Below are 18611 nucleotides of genomic sequence, written 5' to 3'. Positions count from 1 at the left end.
TCCTGAGTTAATTAAATATGATTTAATTTCAATTAAATACAGATTATATGTATAATATTTTTATTAATTTAGTTTTTTTAAAATTATTTTAAGATAACTTAGTTATTGAAAAGTTGAACTTTTATTTTAGTAAAATTTATTTTGTGGCTAAGGATTATAAATATGTTTTTATCGTTGATTTATTATTTTTTAGTTATTTATTCTTTTTAACTTTGTTTAACAAATATAGATTAATTATAATTAAATTTGGATTGTTTATATATTCATTAGTTTCATCTTAGGATGGTTTGATAATTGGTGTTAATGTTTTATTTAAAAATTATTTTCTTTTTAAATCAGTATAGCTCTATTAAATTTTGCAATCTTATTGCTTATCATTCCCATAATTAATTTTTGATCCATGCTAATGTATTAGGTTTTAATTGTTTATTGCCCTTTTGTCTTGAAAAAATGTTTTTACATTGATTAAGTAGTACCAGTTAACTTCAATTCTACACAGATTTATATATTTTTGATCAATAAATTCACTCTAATGAATTTTTTTTTAAATATTTCCTAGTACATTCCCTTATTTTTATTTTTCCTATCGGTCACGTTTATAGTTCTGACAATTCATTGATGCTTTCTTAGAGTTGCAATTTCGTTTATGATTTTAATTTACCTTATTATCAAATACAAAATGTTTAAAATTTTGTTAAAAAAAATTCTGGAATTTTGCATAAATTTACCTGGAGAAGTCAGGGAAAAAATTTCTTTTTGAATATGAACCCTGACAGTGCTTTGAAGATTACCTTAATTTACTTGATCTTTTATAGAATAACTTACTTATCCTCTACGTGCCTTTGGGCACTTACGGCATCTAGCATATCCCTCCAATGCCTCCTGTCTCTAGCAATAGATCTTCCTCCCAGCCAGATATTCTACATTCTTTTAATTCGCCCAAAAACATGCGCTGGATGGTAAGTCTGGGTCTTCCTCTTGTTCTTTTACCATCAGGGGCACATGTAAGCGCAACAGATGTAATTTTTTCTTTGGGCATTCTTAGGATGTGTCCGAGCCAGCTCCATCTTCGTTTTTTAATTTCATCTTCTATTGTTTTTATTTTAGCTTTCTTTAATAGATTTTGACTTGATACTTTGTAAAGCCAGAAAATTTTAAAAATAAATCTTAAACATTTGTTTTGAAAGGTTTCTAATTTTGTATTTCGATCTTAGTCTGTTTCCAGGTTTCTGCGCCACGTAATAGTACTGCTCTAACAATAGCTTTGTAAACAACTATTTTTGTCTTTATTTCAATATTTGACTCTCTCCAAAATTTATGTAATCCCTTAAAACATGTTCTTGCTTTGATTATTCTCTGTCTAATATCTTCACTACTTCCACCTTTTTTATCTACAATAGAACCTAAATAGATAAATGACTCTATGTCATCTATTTCGTGATTTTCGATTTTAATTTTGTCATTTTTCTTTTGATTTATTCTCATTACTTTAGTTTTCTTCCTTGTTTATGAATAAACCTACACTATTTGAATATTTGTTGAATTTGTCTGTTTTAAGCTGAAGGTCTGTACATTTGGATGAAATAAGTACGATGTCATCAGCAAAATCAAGGTCTTCTAAAGTAGTTGTGAAATTCCACCTTATTCCTCTTTTTTCATCTTTCAAGAGGAATGAGGTGGAATTTCACAACTACATATAAATATAAAATATAATGGGCTTGTTTAAAAAATTTTTTAAAAATTTCTATAGGATATTCTATTATAGATCAAGAATTGTAGAAACTCTTTTGTTATAAGAAATGCAAATTCTTTAATTTATTTAAAGTATTTAACAATGATAATTTACTAGTTATTAATGTGTATACCTTATCTCCCTGCCAAATTAAGAAAAAAAAACATTTTAGATGGTAATTTTTAAAATTTAAATGTAAAATATATGTTTTATATTTTACAGCAGTTCTGCTAGCAAATAACATATTTTTAATAAAAATATGTTAAAATTTGTCTTTAATTACTGCTGTCAAAGAATGAATTCTTAAAAATTTATTTAGATGTCACAAATGAATTTTTAAAAATTTATTTAGATGTCACAGTGTATAAGTTGACTTAAGATCCTAATAATTTTGCAAAAATTAGTGGTTTGACTTATAGGCTGGTGATAATGTAGGACATTAGTTGAAATAGTGATGCATTATAACAATGAAATAAATAAGAATTACTTTGTATCAATTTATCTCTTTCAAAAATTGTTTTTAGTATGCTATATGCAATTTACTTTGCATTTTCTCGCATATTCTTTTAATATAAAGGATTTTTTAAGAACAATGCTTCAAATTTCATTAAAAAAAATAAGAAGAAAAGTTAAGATAATTTATTCTGAGTTTCAAAAAATATAACAGAAGGAATACTTTTAAAACATACCAAAAGCCACAAATTTAAAGTAACCAGAACTTCATCTGTGTCGAATTTAGAAATTGAATTTTAAGAAACTGTATGTATAAAATTTGGCTATTTGTCCAATTTCGCTTAAATTTTGAACATTGCCCTATAAATTAAATTTTTTAAAATGATGTAAAAACTTGTTTATTTGACAATTCAAAATTTTTGACTGCTATTCAGAAAGATAATAAAAAATTGAAAATAATTATTCAAATTTTTTATGGAATTAGCTATCTTTATAAAGAAATTTTACAATTGCGAGCAAAAATGTTTTTGATTCGCTAAAAAAATTCCCCAGACATCACAAAATAGACAAAAAGTAAAATTAAGGAGAAACCACTCTCCTGACAGAAATATTGGACCATATTCCCAACATAGCAGCTATCCCCTATATTTTGAAGGTCAGAAATCTAAATCCTCGAAAAAATATATGTTTATTCGGAGAAAGTATGTTTTTGTGTGTGCTTGATTTTGTAACTTAATATATCGTCTGCTCTAATTACTAGCATAATTGTGGTCACCCCCTGATTATTAAGTCAAAAATTATTCACGGTGATTTATTTTTTTTCTGCCCACTATACACAATAAAGATTGCATATTAATATTTAAGACAAGAAAAAACGTTAATACTGAGGAAGGCGTAACTAATATCATTACTAACCCATTCATCAAGCAACAAAGCTAGTTGGGTGCCATAAATCCCACCATCTTTAGAGATTTGACAGATTTTTTATTCCTTGCAACTCCTAATTATGAATGCTTTTTGCTCCTTTTTTTCACAAGAATTCTAAAAATACAAATCAAGATCAGTAATACTTAAACACCCAATAATTAATAGTTATTGGGAAGTATAACAAAGATCCATATTCATATGAACTTTTCATATGTTATCTTTAGGATCAAAACATTTCTTAATATAATAAAATTGTAAGAACTTTTTTTATTTCAAACTTTGCTAAGTGCAAAAGTTAACCCAATATAGTACTATATATTCATTTTAGTTAGAAATTTCAAGTTCAACAAAATAATGTAAAAACTAAAATTTAAAGTTAATCAACTATTGGTCCTTCAATTATTCTATCAGCAGTTTTTAGAGTTACAACTCATATCTTGTCTCCACCAGAAAATATCTCAAGTATTCTTTCTAAGCTTCATTTTAATGGAGACAAATTGTCAGCATTAATAACCATAATCACAAGATCATCTACCATTAAGTTGTGTCAGCTTAAATATAATTTTGGACGATTTTGAGGTTTAGAGATGAGCTCTGATACACTACCTAGCAATATTTTTAAGGTGCAAGACATCTCCTACAATTTCACTTTATGGTTCCCTAAATACAATTTGGAGGGATATTTCTTAAAAAAAAAAANCCCTAAATACAATTTGGAGGGATATTTCTTAAAAAAAAAAAAAAAAAAAAATTCTGATTGCAATTATCACATTTTAGAGGTATCAATCCTTCAGTTATTTAGGTGCCTGTATGACTCTGTTTAAACTCAACAAATCGCTGACAAATAGATGCTTCACATGGAACAAAAATCTTATAACACTTTTCAAGCCATCACTAAGCTTGAATGGTACTAAAAAGTCTTTTGGTCAATTAAAAAGGCTTTAATCAACAAATAAAATTTAGCTTTATCCATCCTCCACTTCCTATTTCAACTCGAAATTTCATATTTAAACTATTAAATTTATTGCCAAATAAATTTAAATGTCTTGAAACTTTGAAAGGTATCATTAGAAAGTCTGTATTATGATAAAATAAACATATGCATGATTTTAGTGGCTTTATATGGAAAAAATTCCTTATTACACTTTTCAGGCCACTGTCAAGTTTGAATGGTATTTTTGTTCATAAAAAAGAATTTAATCAATATACAAATTTGGTGATACATTATTCTTCTGCCAATTTTTAATTTCAACTCAAAACCTTGATTTTTCAATAAACTCTATGATAACAGGAATCTTTTGAAAATCAGTAGTATCTAACACCATATAGATATGTCTTTCATGGCGTCATTTGTGAGTAAGTCTTGGGGCTTTTAAATCAATGTGTTACTTTTAAAAAAAGTGATTCTTAGCTTATACCATTAAGTATGATATTTGCACATCATTAAGAAATTTAATTATAAGACTTAACAATGAAAAAAATTATACTTACAGCGTTAAAAATAAAATAAAATGAAGTAAAAATAAAAGATGCTATGCCTATTGGTTTTCTCTAGTTCAAATGATAAAAAAAGAAATGTAACATTTTCTATCATGCTATTTTCTAAAATAGTACAACAAAGTAACTACACAAATTTATACAAACATTTATTTACAAAATACACAAAATGAGCAATTTTTATGAGCATTTATATAAAAAAAAATGAGAATGAAATAATAAAATTGAAATGTAAAAGTGGAATATTTTAAAAAACAATTCCTTAGTATAAATGCTACTCAAAGTGGTATTCTTTTTTTCCCTCTAATATCTTTAGATTTACATCGAGCCCTTAAAATAAATTTCAGTTCATGGCTTCTATTTACAGCATAAAAAACATTTGCAGAATGAGGAAAAACAATTTCTGAAAAGAAAAGAAAAACTACTTTAGAATAAAATTTTTGGGTGTTTTACACACACAACACAGTAAAATTTTGTTAAACAGGACTAAGTGGAACCATGGTCTGTTTGAAATTTACAAAATCTCAACAGAAAAAAAGTTTTTATGAAAGGATGCCTTTATAATAAATAATACATGGCATGAGCACTGAGGTCTTGCAAACTCCTTATTGATTTTCAGACATCCTATTGTAAAATTCACATGAACCATGGCATTAATCACTTTTCACACTCTATCATACTCTGCCCCCCAGTAAACTTGATATCATAATTGAGTGATGTTTCTTTCTTCCCCCGAGTGATGTTTCTTTCTTCCCCCAAGTGATGCACATTTATGGGATTTTCAATCAAATCATGCATTATTTTTACACTAAATAAACACCATATTTTTCAGTGTAAAAATTGACAGGTCTCAGTTTTAATATCAAAATCAAGGATTTTGTGTGTATTTGGTATATAAGTCAACCCCTGAATTTACATTTATTTTAAAAAAATTTCTAACCAAATACAAAGCTCTAAAATCCAAAGATAAGCAAAATATTAATTTGCAATAATTTAAAACTCATATATTTTTTTGACCAAGTTTAATTACAAAATGTAATTCAAAGATTAAATAATGAGAACCTATTTACAATTTTTGCACATTCACTCTCAAATAAAAATGTTGGATCTTGTAATGTTCTGATTCTTATGAATTCTTCATGTTTGGTTAATTTATAGAATTCAAATTAGTTTGCATTACGGCATGGAAAAATGTTAATGCAAAAATAACAGTTAAATATTTTCAGATTTTGGAATTTCTAATTAATTTGACGGTAGTAAAACGATATTTTGGGGGGCTAAGGGAAACAAGATGAATTTCAATCTCTTGTAGAAAGCAGCCCTTATGATGATATGTAAAAGTAAGTTGTTAAAATTGTTTGTAACATAAAAGTTTTGATTGTGTAATAATAGCGTTTATTTTAATTTTTAACATTAGGTTAGCTTTTTTTGTCAAGAGTCAGATTTTGGAAACAAATCTTCATGTTTATATGTGTTATTGATGTATAAGTCGATTATCCAACTTATATTGCAATTTAGGAGAAAAAAAAGTTGTTTTTACAACCAGGTCAAGCATGGAAGGAAGCAGTTCAAATGGTTGCAGAAATAAGAGCAAATGCGGTATATTTTCATGTTCTCAGTTTTTTTGTAATTTGGCTATAAAAATTGTCTTAATTTACATTTTTAAATTATTCTATATTATAAGTTTTGTGATGACTATTGTGACAGATAGTAGTTTGCATATTTAATTAATTGTTTATTCTACATTTTATTTAATTTGATTAAATTTCTCTTATTAATTTGATAAGCAAAATTTACTTAATTATTAGTTTTTATCTTATTTATTCTCAACCCAGAAATTCATTTTTGATTTCTGAAAATTCTTGTAACAAGTTTATATGGTTTGGAATGAACAACTAGTGAAATTTGCATTTAGTGACGTAGCTAAGTTACCTGAGTTAAAAGACAGAAAACGTAAATATTTACTTCATAAAGATCTCATCTTTTTCATCCTGAATATAAACAAAAAACAGTTGTGTAGCGTACTAAGAGGTTTTCCCTTTCTCAAACATACACAAAGCAGAGCTTGTTACATAAAAGAGATGGTTGAACCTCTTTCCTTGCTTTGGTGATCACTTAATTTATGAGCAAATACAAAATTTAAACTAGGACAGTTAAGAGGCTTCCCCTCACTCGCCTTGTGTATTAACTCCCTGTTTTTGTAAACCTCATCTGCTGGTCATTTACTTCATCTGATGATGGGGTAAAGGTAACAAACTAATTGCCTAAACTAGACTAATTTTCTGATTTTTCTGTTTTGTAAGTTTCTAATGCTCAACATATATGCCTAGGGCAGTAGTTCTGATGTGAGTACCTCAACGGGAAGTGATGTGTGAAATAGATAAAAATAATTGAGTTTATTTTTTTTGTGATTAATGTAATGCATTTAGTTTATTCTTCTATGTTTTGTCGATATGTTAAAGTTACAGAAATTTTTTTTTTTATGTTTAATGTACTGTCCTATACTACTCTAATGCTTGAAAGCTGTTTTGTAGAAAATAAAACTTACATACTATAAATTGATTACTGTACTTTTGATACCAGTTAAACCCCAAAATTTTAATGAAAATCGCGGCAAGGGCAATTAGGGAAGGTAAAACGTAGCAAGGGAAAAATTCAATTTTTTTAAAGAAAATCAAAAGTTTTAATAAACCGGAAATGTTACTCGATTTAATTAAGTATATAACAAATGAAAGGAAAATTAGATAGTTAAAAGAAATAAATTGTATTTTAAATAAATTACATTTCACCTTCACTTATCTTTCTCAAATTATTATAATTGCACCATTAAAGGCAATAAGTGCGAACGTAAAAATTCTTTTATAAAGAAAAAACATTAAAAAAAAATTTAATTTAAATGTATTTATTTATAAAATATTTTAATCGGATTCCGAAAAGCTTTCAAATGATGCGTCTGAAATTGTATGAAGACATATTGTAAGTTTGATTTAAAAATAGCAAAAATACAAATCGCGATGCTTGATTTTAAAATTGTGTGAAAACAAATCGAAATGTTTAATTTTAAAATCACCTTAATACGAATCACGATATTTAATTTTAAAATCATGTGAACACGAATGGCGATGCTCGATTTTAAAATCGCGTGAACATAAATTGCAATGTTTGATTTCAAAATTGCCTGAATGTGAATTGAATTATTTCAAAATTGCTTGAAGTGCGACATTGAATTTTAAAGATGGATGAATATGAATCCCGTCATTAAATTTTTTGAATCATAATATGTAATTTTTAAATCGAGTGAATACAAATCATGATACTGTATTTTTAAATCGCATGAGTACGAATCACAGTGTTTGGTTTTTTACATCACTCAAATTTGAATAACATAAACTTTTTTTAAAAAAATCATGTGGGCACTCTTTTTAATTTTAAAAAAGTAAGCACAAAATTTAAGACTTTCTGTGGGTGTATACATGCATGGCATGCGTCTTTATTGTCTAGCTCAGGATGTGGGAGGTGGATGAAGGATTTATTCAGTTTTAGTTGCTGGTCAATATTTCAATGAAACAATGGGTGGGGGGCTTAATTGCATATGAGGGCTTGTTTGGTATTTTACAATATTTGCTTTATGGATAACTTAACATAGATTAGGTAAGTAACTTAACTGTTTTTTGTATTTAGTACTAGGGAGCTGAATAAAACACAATTTTGGGCCAAAACTATGTCTTTTATTTATGCTTTATTCTTTTCGATGATAATTTGTGAATAAGATGTTAAGATCTAACTAAAAATATGTTTAGAAATGCAACACGAATAATATTAAAATGACTCACCACCACCGGGAACTAGCTGAACAAGAATATAATCATCTGGATTGCCCTCAATCCCATGTTTTAGCATAGCATTTGTTATCACAGTGCGAGTTCGGTCACTATTATTGAGCTAAAAAGAGAAAGTAGATTTATATAAAACTTAAACATTGAAATGTATTTTTTCTAACAAAGAAATGGACTAAAATAGCAAATTTGTTACAATATTAATGAAATCTAATATTATATAGGATGAAATACAATGCATTATACCATATTTAAAGTTTTTGTTCTGAAGGGTTTACAAATTTATTTTCTTTTGCATGATTTTTACTGTTTAATCTGAAAACATGGCTTGAAATATGGGAAATAAATAATGAAGCAATTCTTAAAACATGAGAAACAATACATTATATTATGTTTAATATTTTCATTTTAAGAGGTTTAAAAATTTATTTTCTTTTGCATAATTTCTACTGCATAATCTGAAAACATGATTTCTAAAGAAATATCCACAATATCCTTAAGTTTTATAAAATGCTTTAATTCTTTTTGCTTTCTCTAAGTCAGTGTTCTATAAAAAGTTAGTGCTCTAAGCCTGTTCTATAAGAACACACAGTAATATCTTGCAGAACAATAAACAAGGTTTTTTCAAAACATAATAATTACACATACTGGTGCCATCAACATGAAACTTAAATTGGTCCAAGATAGCACTTGACATGACAGCCATTGAAGTTCATTACTTATCAAAAATACTGCATGAATGTAATTTTTTAAAATTCTCAAATGTCATCCCCACAATCTTTACTGATAACCAAGCAGCCATAGCTTTTTCTAAAAGTGTAATTTCAAATAATAGAACAAAGTTTATTGATTCTAGATATTTTTATATTTGAGATTTCATTAAAAAAGGATAAGTTGTTACCTATGTATCTTCTAAACTTAATGCGGCTGACATGTTAACAAAAGTACTACTGAAATCTAATCTTTTAAAATTTGCTGATTACATTTTTGAGAGTTTTGCGAATGGGGGCATATGCGAGGCATATTCGCAAAAATGGACGATAAATTGCCAAAGCTAGAAAGTCCTCTTCTATGTATGTTGTTACCCTTATTCTTTGTTCCTTTGTCATGTAAATGTAGTTCTTTCATTCTGTCTCCTGTCATCCACCAATAAACATATTGTTTGTGTGTGATTATTATAAGTTCCACTGCATGATTATGGCCTCTCATCAACTATGATACATTTCCATCATTGCAGGTTATCAAAGTAACAAAAAATCTGCCAAGCGGAGACCAATCATACTGCGAAAAATCTAACGAGAAACATATACTTTTTCTTGACCCTTCTCACTGTTGTACTTCAATTTACTTTATTTGCACTGTTTTGTGAATAAAATAATAAAAAACGGATTCCTTTTCCTTACAAATTAGAAAAAAAGGAAAAGTGCCAATAATAAACAAATAAGTTATAGATTATCATAACATATACAACAATAAATAAAGAAATATTAGCCTACATTTGCAAGCAGTCAACATTTTTTTAAAAAATAATTGCCTTTAGACATTTTTTGCTAAAAAAAAGGCCCCATAGTCACCCAATGTCAAAAGAAGAAGCAAATAGTGGCCTTTTAGTCACAAGTGGAAACTTTACATGTAGTTTTTAGTTTTTTTATTAGTATTGTTCCCTTAGATTATTGTTCATAAAAACAAAATATATACAGTAATATTAAATGACAGAAAAATATTATTATTATTATTATTTTTTAATGACAGGCACTTGGAGTTTGTCCCATTGGTCACAGAAATGCCAGAACCGCTACTTTCTTCTCGTTACCCAGTGGGCACCTGCGGCGAAGACACGGCGGTGGAGCAGCATCGCCCATGTCTCACAACCACAAACCCGTTTATAGGGAGGGTCACATTCACATAAAGGAGAAAGGATATAGAACACAGAGAGAGAAAGAAACATCCATGCCCTGAGCAGGATTCGAACCCGCGGCCAATGGCTCAGCAGTCGGACTCGCTAACCACTCGGCCACTTGGTCAGCAAATCACAAATATATGTCATAACATATTTTTCATGGTCTTATGAAAGCTTATTTTAATACTATAGAAATTTAATTTAAGTTCAGCAAGTATTTGTTTTATATTTAATGTAAGAATAATATTTACCAATTAAATTTTTCAAAAAGTTTATAATTGAATTTTTTCATGAAACTAGTTAAATACTTTATTATCTGTAATAAGTACTTTTATAAAATATAAAACTAAGATTTATAAAATCTAAGTTCAAGTCAAGTTTATAATAAAGGACTTTAATAATAAAGGTCAACATTAAATATGACTATTAAAAAAAATACAGCATTAATCAATAAAACAAATTAATTTTGTTTTAACTTTTAAGCAAATTAAATATTGTTTAAATAAATAATAAATTTTGTCAAAATATTTAAATATTTCGTCTATAAGATTTATCTACACAAATATTAATCAAATTATTTATCCTTTAATGGAAAAACAGTAAAATTTGCTGCTATTGATAACCTAGTTGATGAATAATAAATAAATAATATTGTTTCTTTAAAAAATAAATTAAAATGACTTTTTTAGAAACTAAAAAAAAGAAAGAAATGTTTTAAAAACACTCATGCTTACCATTATACTTTTGTACATATTTACTCCGTCATTATCACAGTTTTTCTGTTCCAATGATATTTTGATTATGTAAAATTCTTGAAAAGGTGAACTGCTTCCATTTGATAGGGAATGAGAGTGATGATGGGATACTGATAAATTTGAACAAGATTTAGAAACCTGTTAAAATTACAAAACAAAATACTATTAATTTTATTTTAAAACAATAATGAATATTTCAAAATACTTATTTGCAAATATTGAGACTATATTCTAAAGGATTAGATTCTTTGATTATTCTTAGAAAAGTCATTATTATTTTAGAAAATAACTGTGATTCCTAAAATTTAACATTTATTAGTACACAAATATCTATCAAAAACATTGAAAGAATCCTAAAAAATTTTATAATAAAATGCAAGTACGTCGAGAGACTAGTTTAATGACTGTGCTTTAGTTTTAACACTTCTGCCATACTTTATCTACCATACATAAGAAAGTCTTTAACTACACTTTCTGAGTGTGAGGATTTCATTTTTGAGATAAATAATTTGAAACTGAATTTCAAATAATCTATGGCTAGCAAGACATTAGAAGTTATTCAAAAAAGATCTGTGCTTGTTTTGAAACACCTTGATAAATTTTAATTGAACTATTCACCGTTTCTATATAGTACAATATGCCATAGCAACTTATAAAAATTTTCAGATTAAATGCTTGTAATTAATATTAAGTTTCAAGTCTTAATCTGTACAATTCTCATAAACAAATAGATTCACCTAATTCAATAGTCTAGCTATGATGAGTCCAAGATATAGTGAATACTCAGTTGTAGTTAACTTTTTAGTGGTCTTGTCTGAACTCCCATTTAACTAATGATGTTTCACACACTTATACAGCAGAGAATTCGATAGTCTGTTTACATTAGACTCAAATTTAGTTTCAACAGATTTTTCCTACTTTAAACTTACATGAGTTGTGATTGCAGATGACGGCATTTTTTTACATTGAATCAAATTTCACTCTGATGCTCATCACCTAAAACTAGAATGATAAAGTTCTAAAGTAGCACATTTCTTTTCAATTCTAGCTGGTTGCAGGAACCAATTTCTCTTCATCTTTCCCCCTAATATCTTTGCATCTCTATAACTTCTTGTAAATCCTGCATAATTTCAGGAATCTACCAATCTCTACAAGCCTTTATTCTCTACAAATAACTCCTTGAAAGTTTGGCAGTCCAATAATTTCTCTCATTTAACTGAGGCTTTCTTTGAATTCTTATGATCAATTTGAGAAATTTTCAAATGCAGTAAAAAAAAGAAAAGAGTTTTGATAGAGAATAAGGCTAAAACTATCAAGCATAATGAAGATGGCACCTATCAATTGGCACTGCATAAAATATTTTTGTTGTTAAAATCCACAATTTCAAATATTGAAGTGTAACTTTTTCTAGACACAAAATAATGTGGATTCTTAAAAAAAAAATATGTTATGCTGAAAGTAGAAACTGGGAAGAAGTTTCGTTAAAATAGTTAATTATTCAGCAAAATAGAAATCCTCTTGTGACCAGACACTCACTTCAAATTAAAGTGAACAAGTTTGTTGAAAGATTAAGAAGAAAAGTTTTGCGTGCTTCATTGGATAATTTAAAAAATAGAACAATGTTTCTAGTGGAAAGATTGTTGGTGAAGTAGCAAGTATTTTGTGCAATAGATGTAGAAAAATGGAAAGCTCAAGGGTGACTTGGATGTAATTTATGATTACGCAGGGAGAGATATTTTTAATGTTGACAAAGCTAGACTGATATACAAAATGACTCACAATCAAACGTTAAAATTTAAAGGAGAAAAATGGCCCAACATGAGCTCTTCAAATTGAAAATAAATGTTCTTATATGACCAAATATGAATGGCTCAGAAAACCGATAGTGTTTGAGGTAAATCCCAAAAATGGAGAAGTTTTTAAAATGTTAAAACACTGCCCTATCTACTACTACAAAGCTAATAAAAACATGGATACTACAAATGCTTTTGGAGAAATTCGAAAATGTGACTATGATTCGTTCTAATAAAAAAATAAAATTGACCTCCTTTTCAACACTGGCACAGCTTATTCCTACTTATAAAATCTAAAGTGCATTAACTAGATTTTTTTTACTCCAAATACAATTTCTGTCTTGTAATCCGGGCATTATTTGTAACCTGAATGTCCAGGGCATTATTTGTAACCTGAAGTACGAGTATAGGAAACAGCTAAAGAAGCCTATGAAGAGAATAAGAGGGAATACAACATCCTGCTTTGGGAAGCAATAGTTTTGGTCGAGACAGGGGACATAAGCAACAATTTGCAATTGTTTTTGGCATGTATGTCTTTCTAAAGGTGTGTTGTTGGAAAGAAAAGACAACTGTTGTAGACAAAGATGACTAAGAAAACATACCAATACCATGCGGCTAGAAAAATAAGTTTCGAATATTTTTCCAAGGGATATAACTGAGCACTTTGAATCTTGCGATGATGAAGTGTGCATATCTGGTACCCTATAGAGGATAATATTATACCTCAAGTTAAACAAAAGTGTAATGCTGATGAAGACTTACAAGACCACATTGAAGAAGAATGAGAAATTTTGACACCTCCTTTTTTGCCTGATCTTTGACACCTATCATTTACTGCTAATTCTCAATTGAAATTAGCAATGAATATCATGGACATTTTACCACAAAAAGTGTGATCCAGAAAATACTTGATTCTTTACTAACTGTTAATGACAAAATATGATGAATTTTACTTACATTGAATTATATTCTATCAAAAATCACTAATTTCTTACATAGAATGTAAAAATAAAATCAAGTTTAAGTTATTAAGTAACTATTTTTTTAAATATTTGAGTTATTGCTTAGTCAATTAGTTCGTGATCTTAAAGCAAATTAAGTACTATCACAACTACTACTTCCATCTATACCACTGTCACATGCTAAAATATATTTTTTAATGAATTTGTAACAATTGTTTAAAGTGAACTAATTAATGGGTCTGCAGGGTGTTTATAATGGAGTATGAGTGCAATTACATCTGTTCCAGATATTCAGACTATTTATCAAAAATAGATTGCAATGGAAACAAATAATTTTTGAGTATGTAGACATTAAATTTTTTATTATAACAACATAGTTATTAAAAAAATTCAAGATAACTTTGGTATGTCACACAAACACTAAATGGAGATTTATGTTTCGATCTGCTGTCAGTGCTTGAATCTACTATTCTTTTAGATACACATTATATGACAAAATGTGAGTCTCAAAATAAATAAAACGTTTCCTAGATAGGCAATTGAAGTAGAATTTCATTTAAACCCAATGTTAATCAGTTATACTTATTGTAAAATAAAATTTATTTTTTGTAGAATGCTATCAGTTTATAATACTCTAACCAAATGTAATTGATAAATGGAAAAAAAAAGAGTACAATTGAACTGAATTTTTGAGTAAGTAAGCAAAATATGGGACCTGTTGAAAACTAGAAGATTTCAGAGTTTAAGATGGTCTAAAATGAAATAATCTTTTGAAAATGTTATTTATACAACAATTTAATTTATATCAAATAGAGTTTTAGATATCAAAGTTGATAAATTTCAAAATGAGCTGTTTTAATGAAATCTATATACATTTCAGGACAAGAATAATTTCCCCTCTCAAGATAGCTATCTTTAAAATAAGAAAAAGAATTGTACTCATGAGAAAGTTTAACAGTTAATTTGCTTAATTGCATGCATTACATTTATTAAGCAATATAAAGTCAAAAAACATGATATTGACAGTAAATTTTTGAACCTAAAGAATGAACTCCCCTAAAAGTAAAGAAATATTTAGATGAAAATTTATATTTCAAAATACTAAAAATGTGACAATTGCTATTGAACAATAGTAACTAAAGTATTTTGTAGATTTTGTGAGTAAAGAGTGCTAAAATATTGTTATGATTGTTAAATAAGTATAGCCTCAAAAAAGGTGTATTTACTTTCATATAATTTTCTTTTATCACATTTGCATCAGCAGAGCTTTTATCACATAAAATACCACTGGATGTACTGGCAGGTGAAGAACCACTTTTATGATGTGTCCATTTAAACATTGAGCTAAATAAAGAAAACCTAGCCATTAAAACTAATTAAAGTTTCAGACATATAAGATTAAAATAAATATGGAGATGAATAGAAAATGCTTATCTATATATTCCATGAAAGAGAAAACTGTGGATTTTTGATCATTGAAACATGAGGAGTATGTATAAACTAGAAGGTAAGATCCTAATACTTTAATCTAGATACCAATGAAAAGTTTAGACTCTTTATTGCTATATTCATTTTTGTGTGGTTTTGTCATAACCATATTGCTAAAAAGTAAAATGAAATAAACTTTTAATTATCTGATGGTGAATTAACCATTATGCATTTTATCTAGTATTGAACCACAAGATCCATCATTTATGCAAAGCTACAGCAAAAAACAATATTTAACTAATTTTTGTCTTCTGTTCTATATTTTATCTCTGATGCTTTAATTTCCCTTAATAACCTTATGACACTTTGTCTGTCAGACAAATTTGTATGCTATAGTCTTTCTTTTCCTTTTAAATTTGCTGATAATAATTTTTATTTCTTGCATTTAGATAAAGTTACTAAGAAAATGCCAACAAAGAGAGAGGTTTTAACACAATAAAATTGTTTTTGTCCATTTAACTGATTGTTCATAGAATATATTTAATACAGCAAAATTTTGATATAAAAACATAAGAGAAAACAGTAATGGAAATAAATTAGATCAATAATGTTTTTCGTTTCACAAAACTCATATTTTAAATGAAGAAGGCTAACACATTGAAGAGTTTTAATACAATAAAGCACTAAAGAAGAGTTTTAATACAATAAAGGGTTCACCACTGCATGGATTTTTCATTCATCTTATTTTACTTATAAATCATAATTTACATTATATGTCAAAATTTTTTTGTGAACAGTAACAAGTACAATGATCCCGGAGTCCTATTAAAAATAAGAAAGTTGTAAGAGAATTATGTAATTTTTCATCTGATTTCAGATGAGATTAAAAACTATAAATAAGAGAATATTTCAACAATTTCTGTCATTATATTTCATTCATCTGGTGCAAACGTTATTATTTTTTTTTGTCTTAAGTGAATGCTCAAACTCTAATTTATAGCTGAAAATTAAAGTAAAACATGTGCTTGTTAGCAAAAGTGAATTAGCTACCATTTTATATTTGATAGGATGCTGTAAACACTGTAAGTAGTTTTTTCAATTTTTCAAACTTTTAAAGCTATTTTTTAAAATTGTGAAAGCTTCAGAAAAAAACTATTGGTAGTATTTTAAACTATTAGATTTTTAGGAAGTTTTAAGCTACCCTTTTTTATTTATATGTCCTTTTTAAACTTTTCTACAAGTACAAAAGTTTATACTACTTTCAAAGAAAGAAAAAGAGAAAAATATAAAACAAAATAAATGAAAATGTATTTGTTGTCATTTAATAATATTTATCTTGCCATGACAAAGAATATTTAAACTTTGCCATTGGTTTAAATAATACTTTTATGATCACATTTCTTTAAGATTTGCAATGAAAACCCCAAGACATACTTAATAGATCTTATTTATTCCAATGCAACCTAAAGTCCCAAAAATTCAAAGTAGATAGGAACAGGTTTATCTCAAGCTACTATCTAAAACCTAAAATTTTAGACATCATAAAATTTAATAAATAAATAAAGCAATTAAATTAAATTTAAGTGCAGTAAATATTTAAATGAAGTCATGATAGCTGAGTGGTTGAAGCATAAAACTACTATTGTGAAGAACTTGGATTCAATCCCAGTGGTGGTTTGAAGCCCAGGGAGCTTTAGATTAATGTATACCAGCTTGTCTGAGAAATAAGGACAAAGTAACTTCTTTTCACATCTTTAACATCAAATTTTTAAATTATGAAATAAATTTTTCTGCACTTTCAATTGGAGCATATGGACTTCAATTTCCCTAATTTTACTAAGCAATTTAAAGTTCCTAAGTAATACTACAATAAGCTCATCAGTTTTGGTGACCAGAACAAAACCTCTTACTATCTCAAAAATTGGAAAAATAATCATAGACTGAAGAGAAACATTCCCTTCTCTTTGGCTGTTTCAATTCATCTTGTAGACTTGCAATATCCCTGCCGAATTGAGCCTCATTTCTTGAGGTCATGTTTTAGCCCTGTTACTGATTTTTCTGGTATCCATTTCCATACGGAGCTGTTGTACCCGGCCCATAAAAGTAAAGACAACCCAGAATTTATGAGACAAATGCAGGGTTCCCACTCAATCTTTTAAAAAAAATTCAAGGACTTTTCAAGGACCTAAAATCAAATTTTTCAAGGACTTATTTGATATTATTGTTATACGCTAATGTACATGTCAACCAGATTTTACAATTACGTAGAAGCAGAAATTGTATATTTTTAAATCATAAAGCTTATTTGACAACAACAAAAAATTATTTATTAAATTTATCAGCTAATAATACGAATGGTTGATAGTTACATTGCTGTTTCAAATTACTTTAAAAAATTCCAATTGACCAAAAAAAAACCAATCTTCAATTGACACAGGATACTAGCCAACATTTAAAACTAGCATCAGTGAAACTTTTCATGACAAATGAATTAGAATTAATGAAACTGAATGAATGAGTAATGCATATTACATTAAACAAGCATAGTAAATAATTGATAAAGTTTGTGTAATTGCACGGTTTTTAAAATATAAATACTTTTTTTAATATGTTAGATCAAATTTTAGGTTACAGGAAAAGTATATAATTAGATAAATTATCAAAATATATCTATTTAACATATCTGTTTCAATTTTAATATCAAATTTTCTATGTTCTTACTTAAGAATATCAGTAATGTATTTTGAACATAATAAAATCTATTGTAGAACAATATTTTACAGATAACTAAGACTTACCAAGCTTTATTTTCTTTAAAATATATCCATAAAATGTAAATTTTGTGAATATGCCTAATTTTCACAAATTGCAATTTGTGTTTCGAAAGGTGCTTAATATAGGACAGATATGTGTGATTCTAAAATCATTTTGATGAGAATTGTGGGTGGTAATTCTTAAATCTCTCTTTTGTGAATCGCAATGCGTGATTTGTAACTACTAGAATAAGAATCGTGAGGCATAATTGATAAATAACTTTAATGTGAATCATGATATGATTTATAAAATACCTTAATACAAATCCTGATGAGTAATTTGCAAATCACTTTAAAGTAATATTCAATATGTGATTCATTGATCACTAAACCACAATTCGTAGAACATTTTATGTGAATTTCTGATCCATAAATCAAGAATCAGTTTAATGTGAATCACGATTATTATTCATAATCAATGAAACCTGTAGGACTAAACTTTATTTATTAGCAGTAAAAACTGAATGTAAAAATTTGATTGTAAATGATACAAAATTAATTATCCTTCTTACATA

The 18611-nt window shown here is 27.4% G+C and overlaps 1 protein-coding gene across 1 annotated transcript in view; it reads right to left on the bottom strand.

The window, feature by feature from the left end:
- Window positions 1-4745: 4745 nt before the first annotated feature.
- LOC122269917 (Ral guanine nucleotide dissociation stimulator-like) overlaps window positions 4746-18611 on the bottom strand; it is a 57587-nt gene continuing 43721 nt past the window's right edge. Inside the window, exons 13-16 of the mRNA XM_071187803.1 lie at window positions 15082-15199; window positions 11080-11238; window positions 8443-8551; window positions 4746-5012 (exon numbers count right to left, since the gene is read on the bottom strand). Of these exons, the coding sequence (XP_071043904.1) occupies window positions 4888-5012; window positions 8443-8551; window positions 11080-11238; window positions 15082-15199 (511 nt within the window). The 3' untranslated portion in view covers window positions 4746-4887. The remainder of the gene's footprint in view (window positions 5013-8442; window positions 8552-11079; window positions 11239-15081; window positions 15200-18611) is intronic.

The sequence above is a fragment of the Parasteatoda tepidariorum genome, chromosome X1 (genome assembly GCF_043381705.1).
Source record: "Parasteatoda tepidariorum isolate YZ-2023 chromosome X1, CAS_Ptep_4.0, whole genome shotgun sequence".
Lineage (NCBI taxonomy): Eukaryota > Metazoa > Arthropoda > Arachnida > Araneae > Theridiidae > Parasteatoda > Parasteatoda tepidariorum.
Note: the sequence above shows the minus strand (reverse complement) of the source record. Positions and strands in the feature narration are given on the sequence as shown.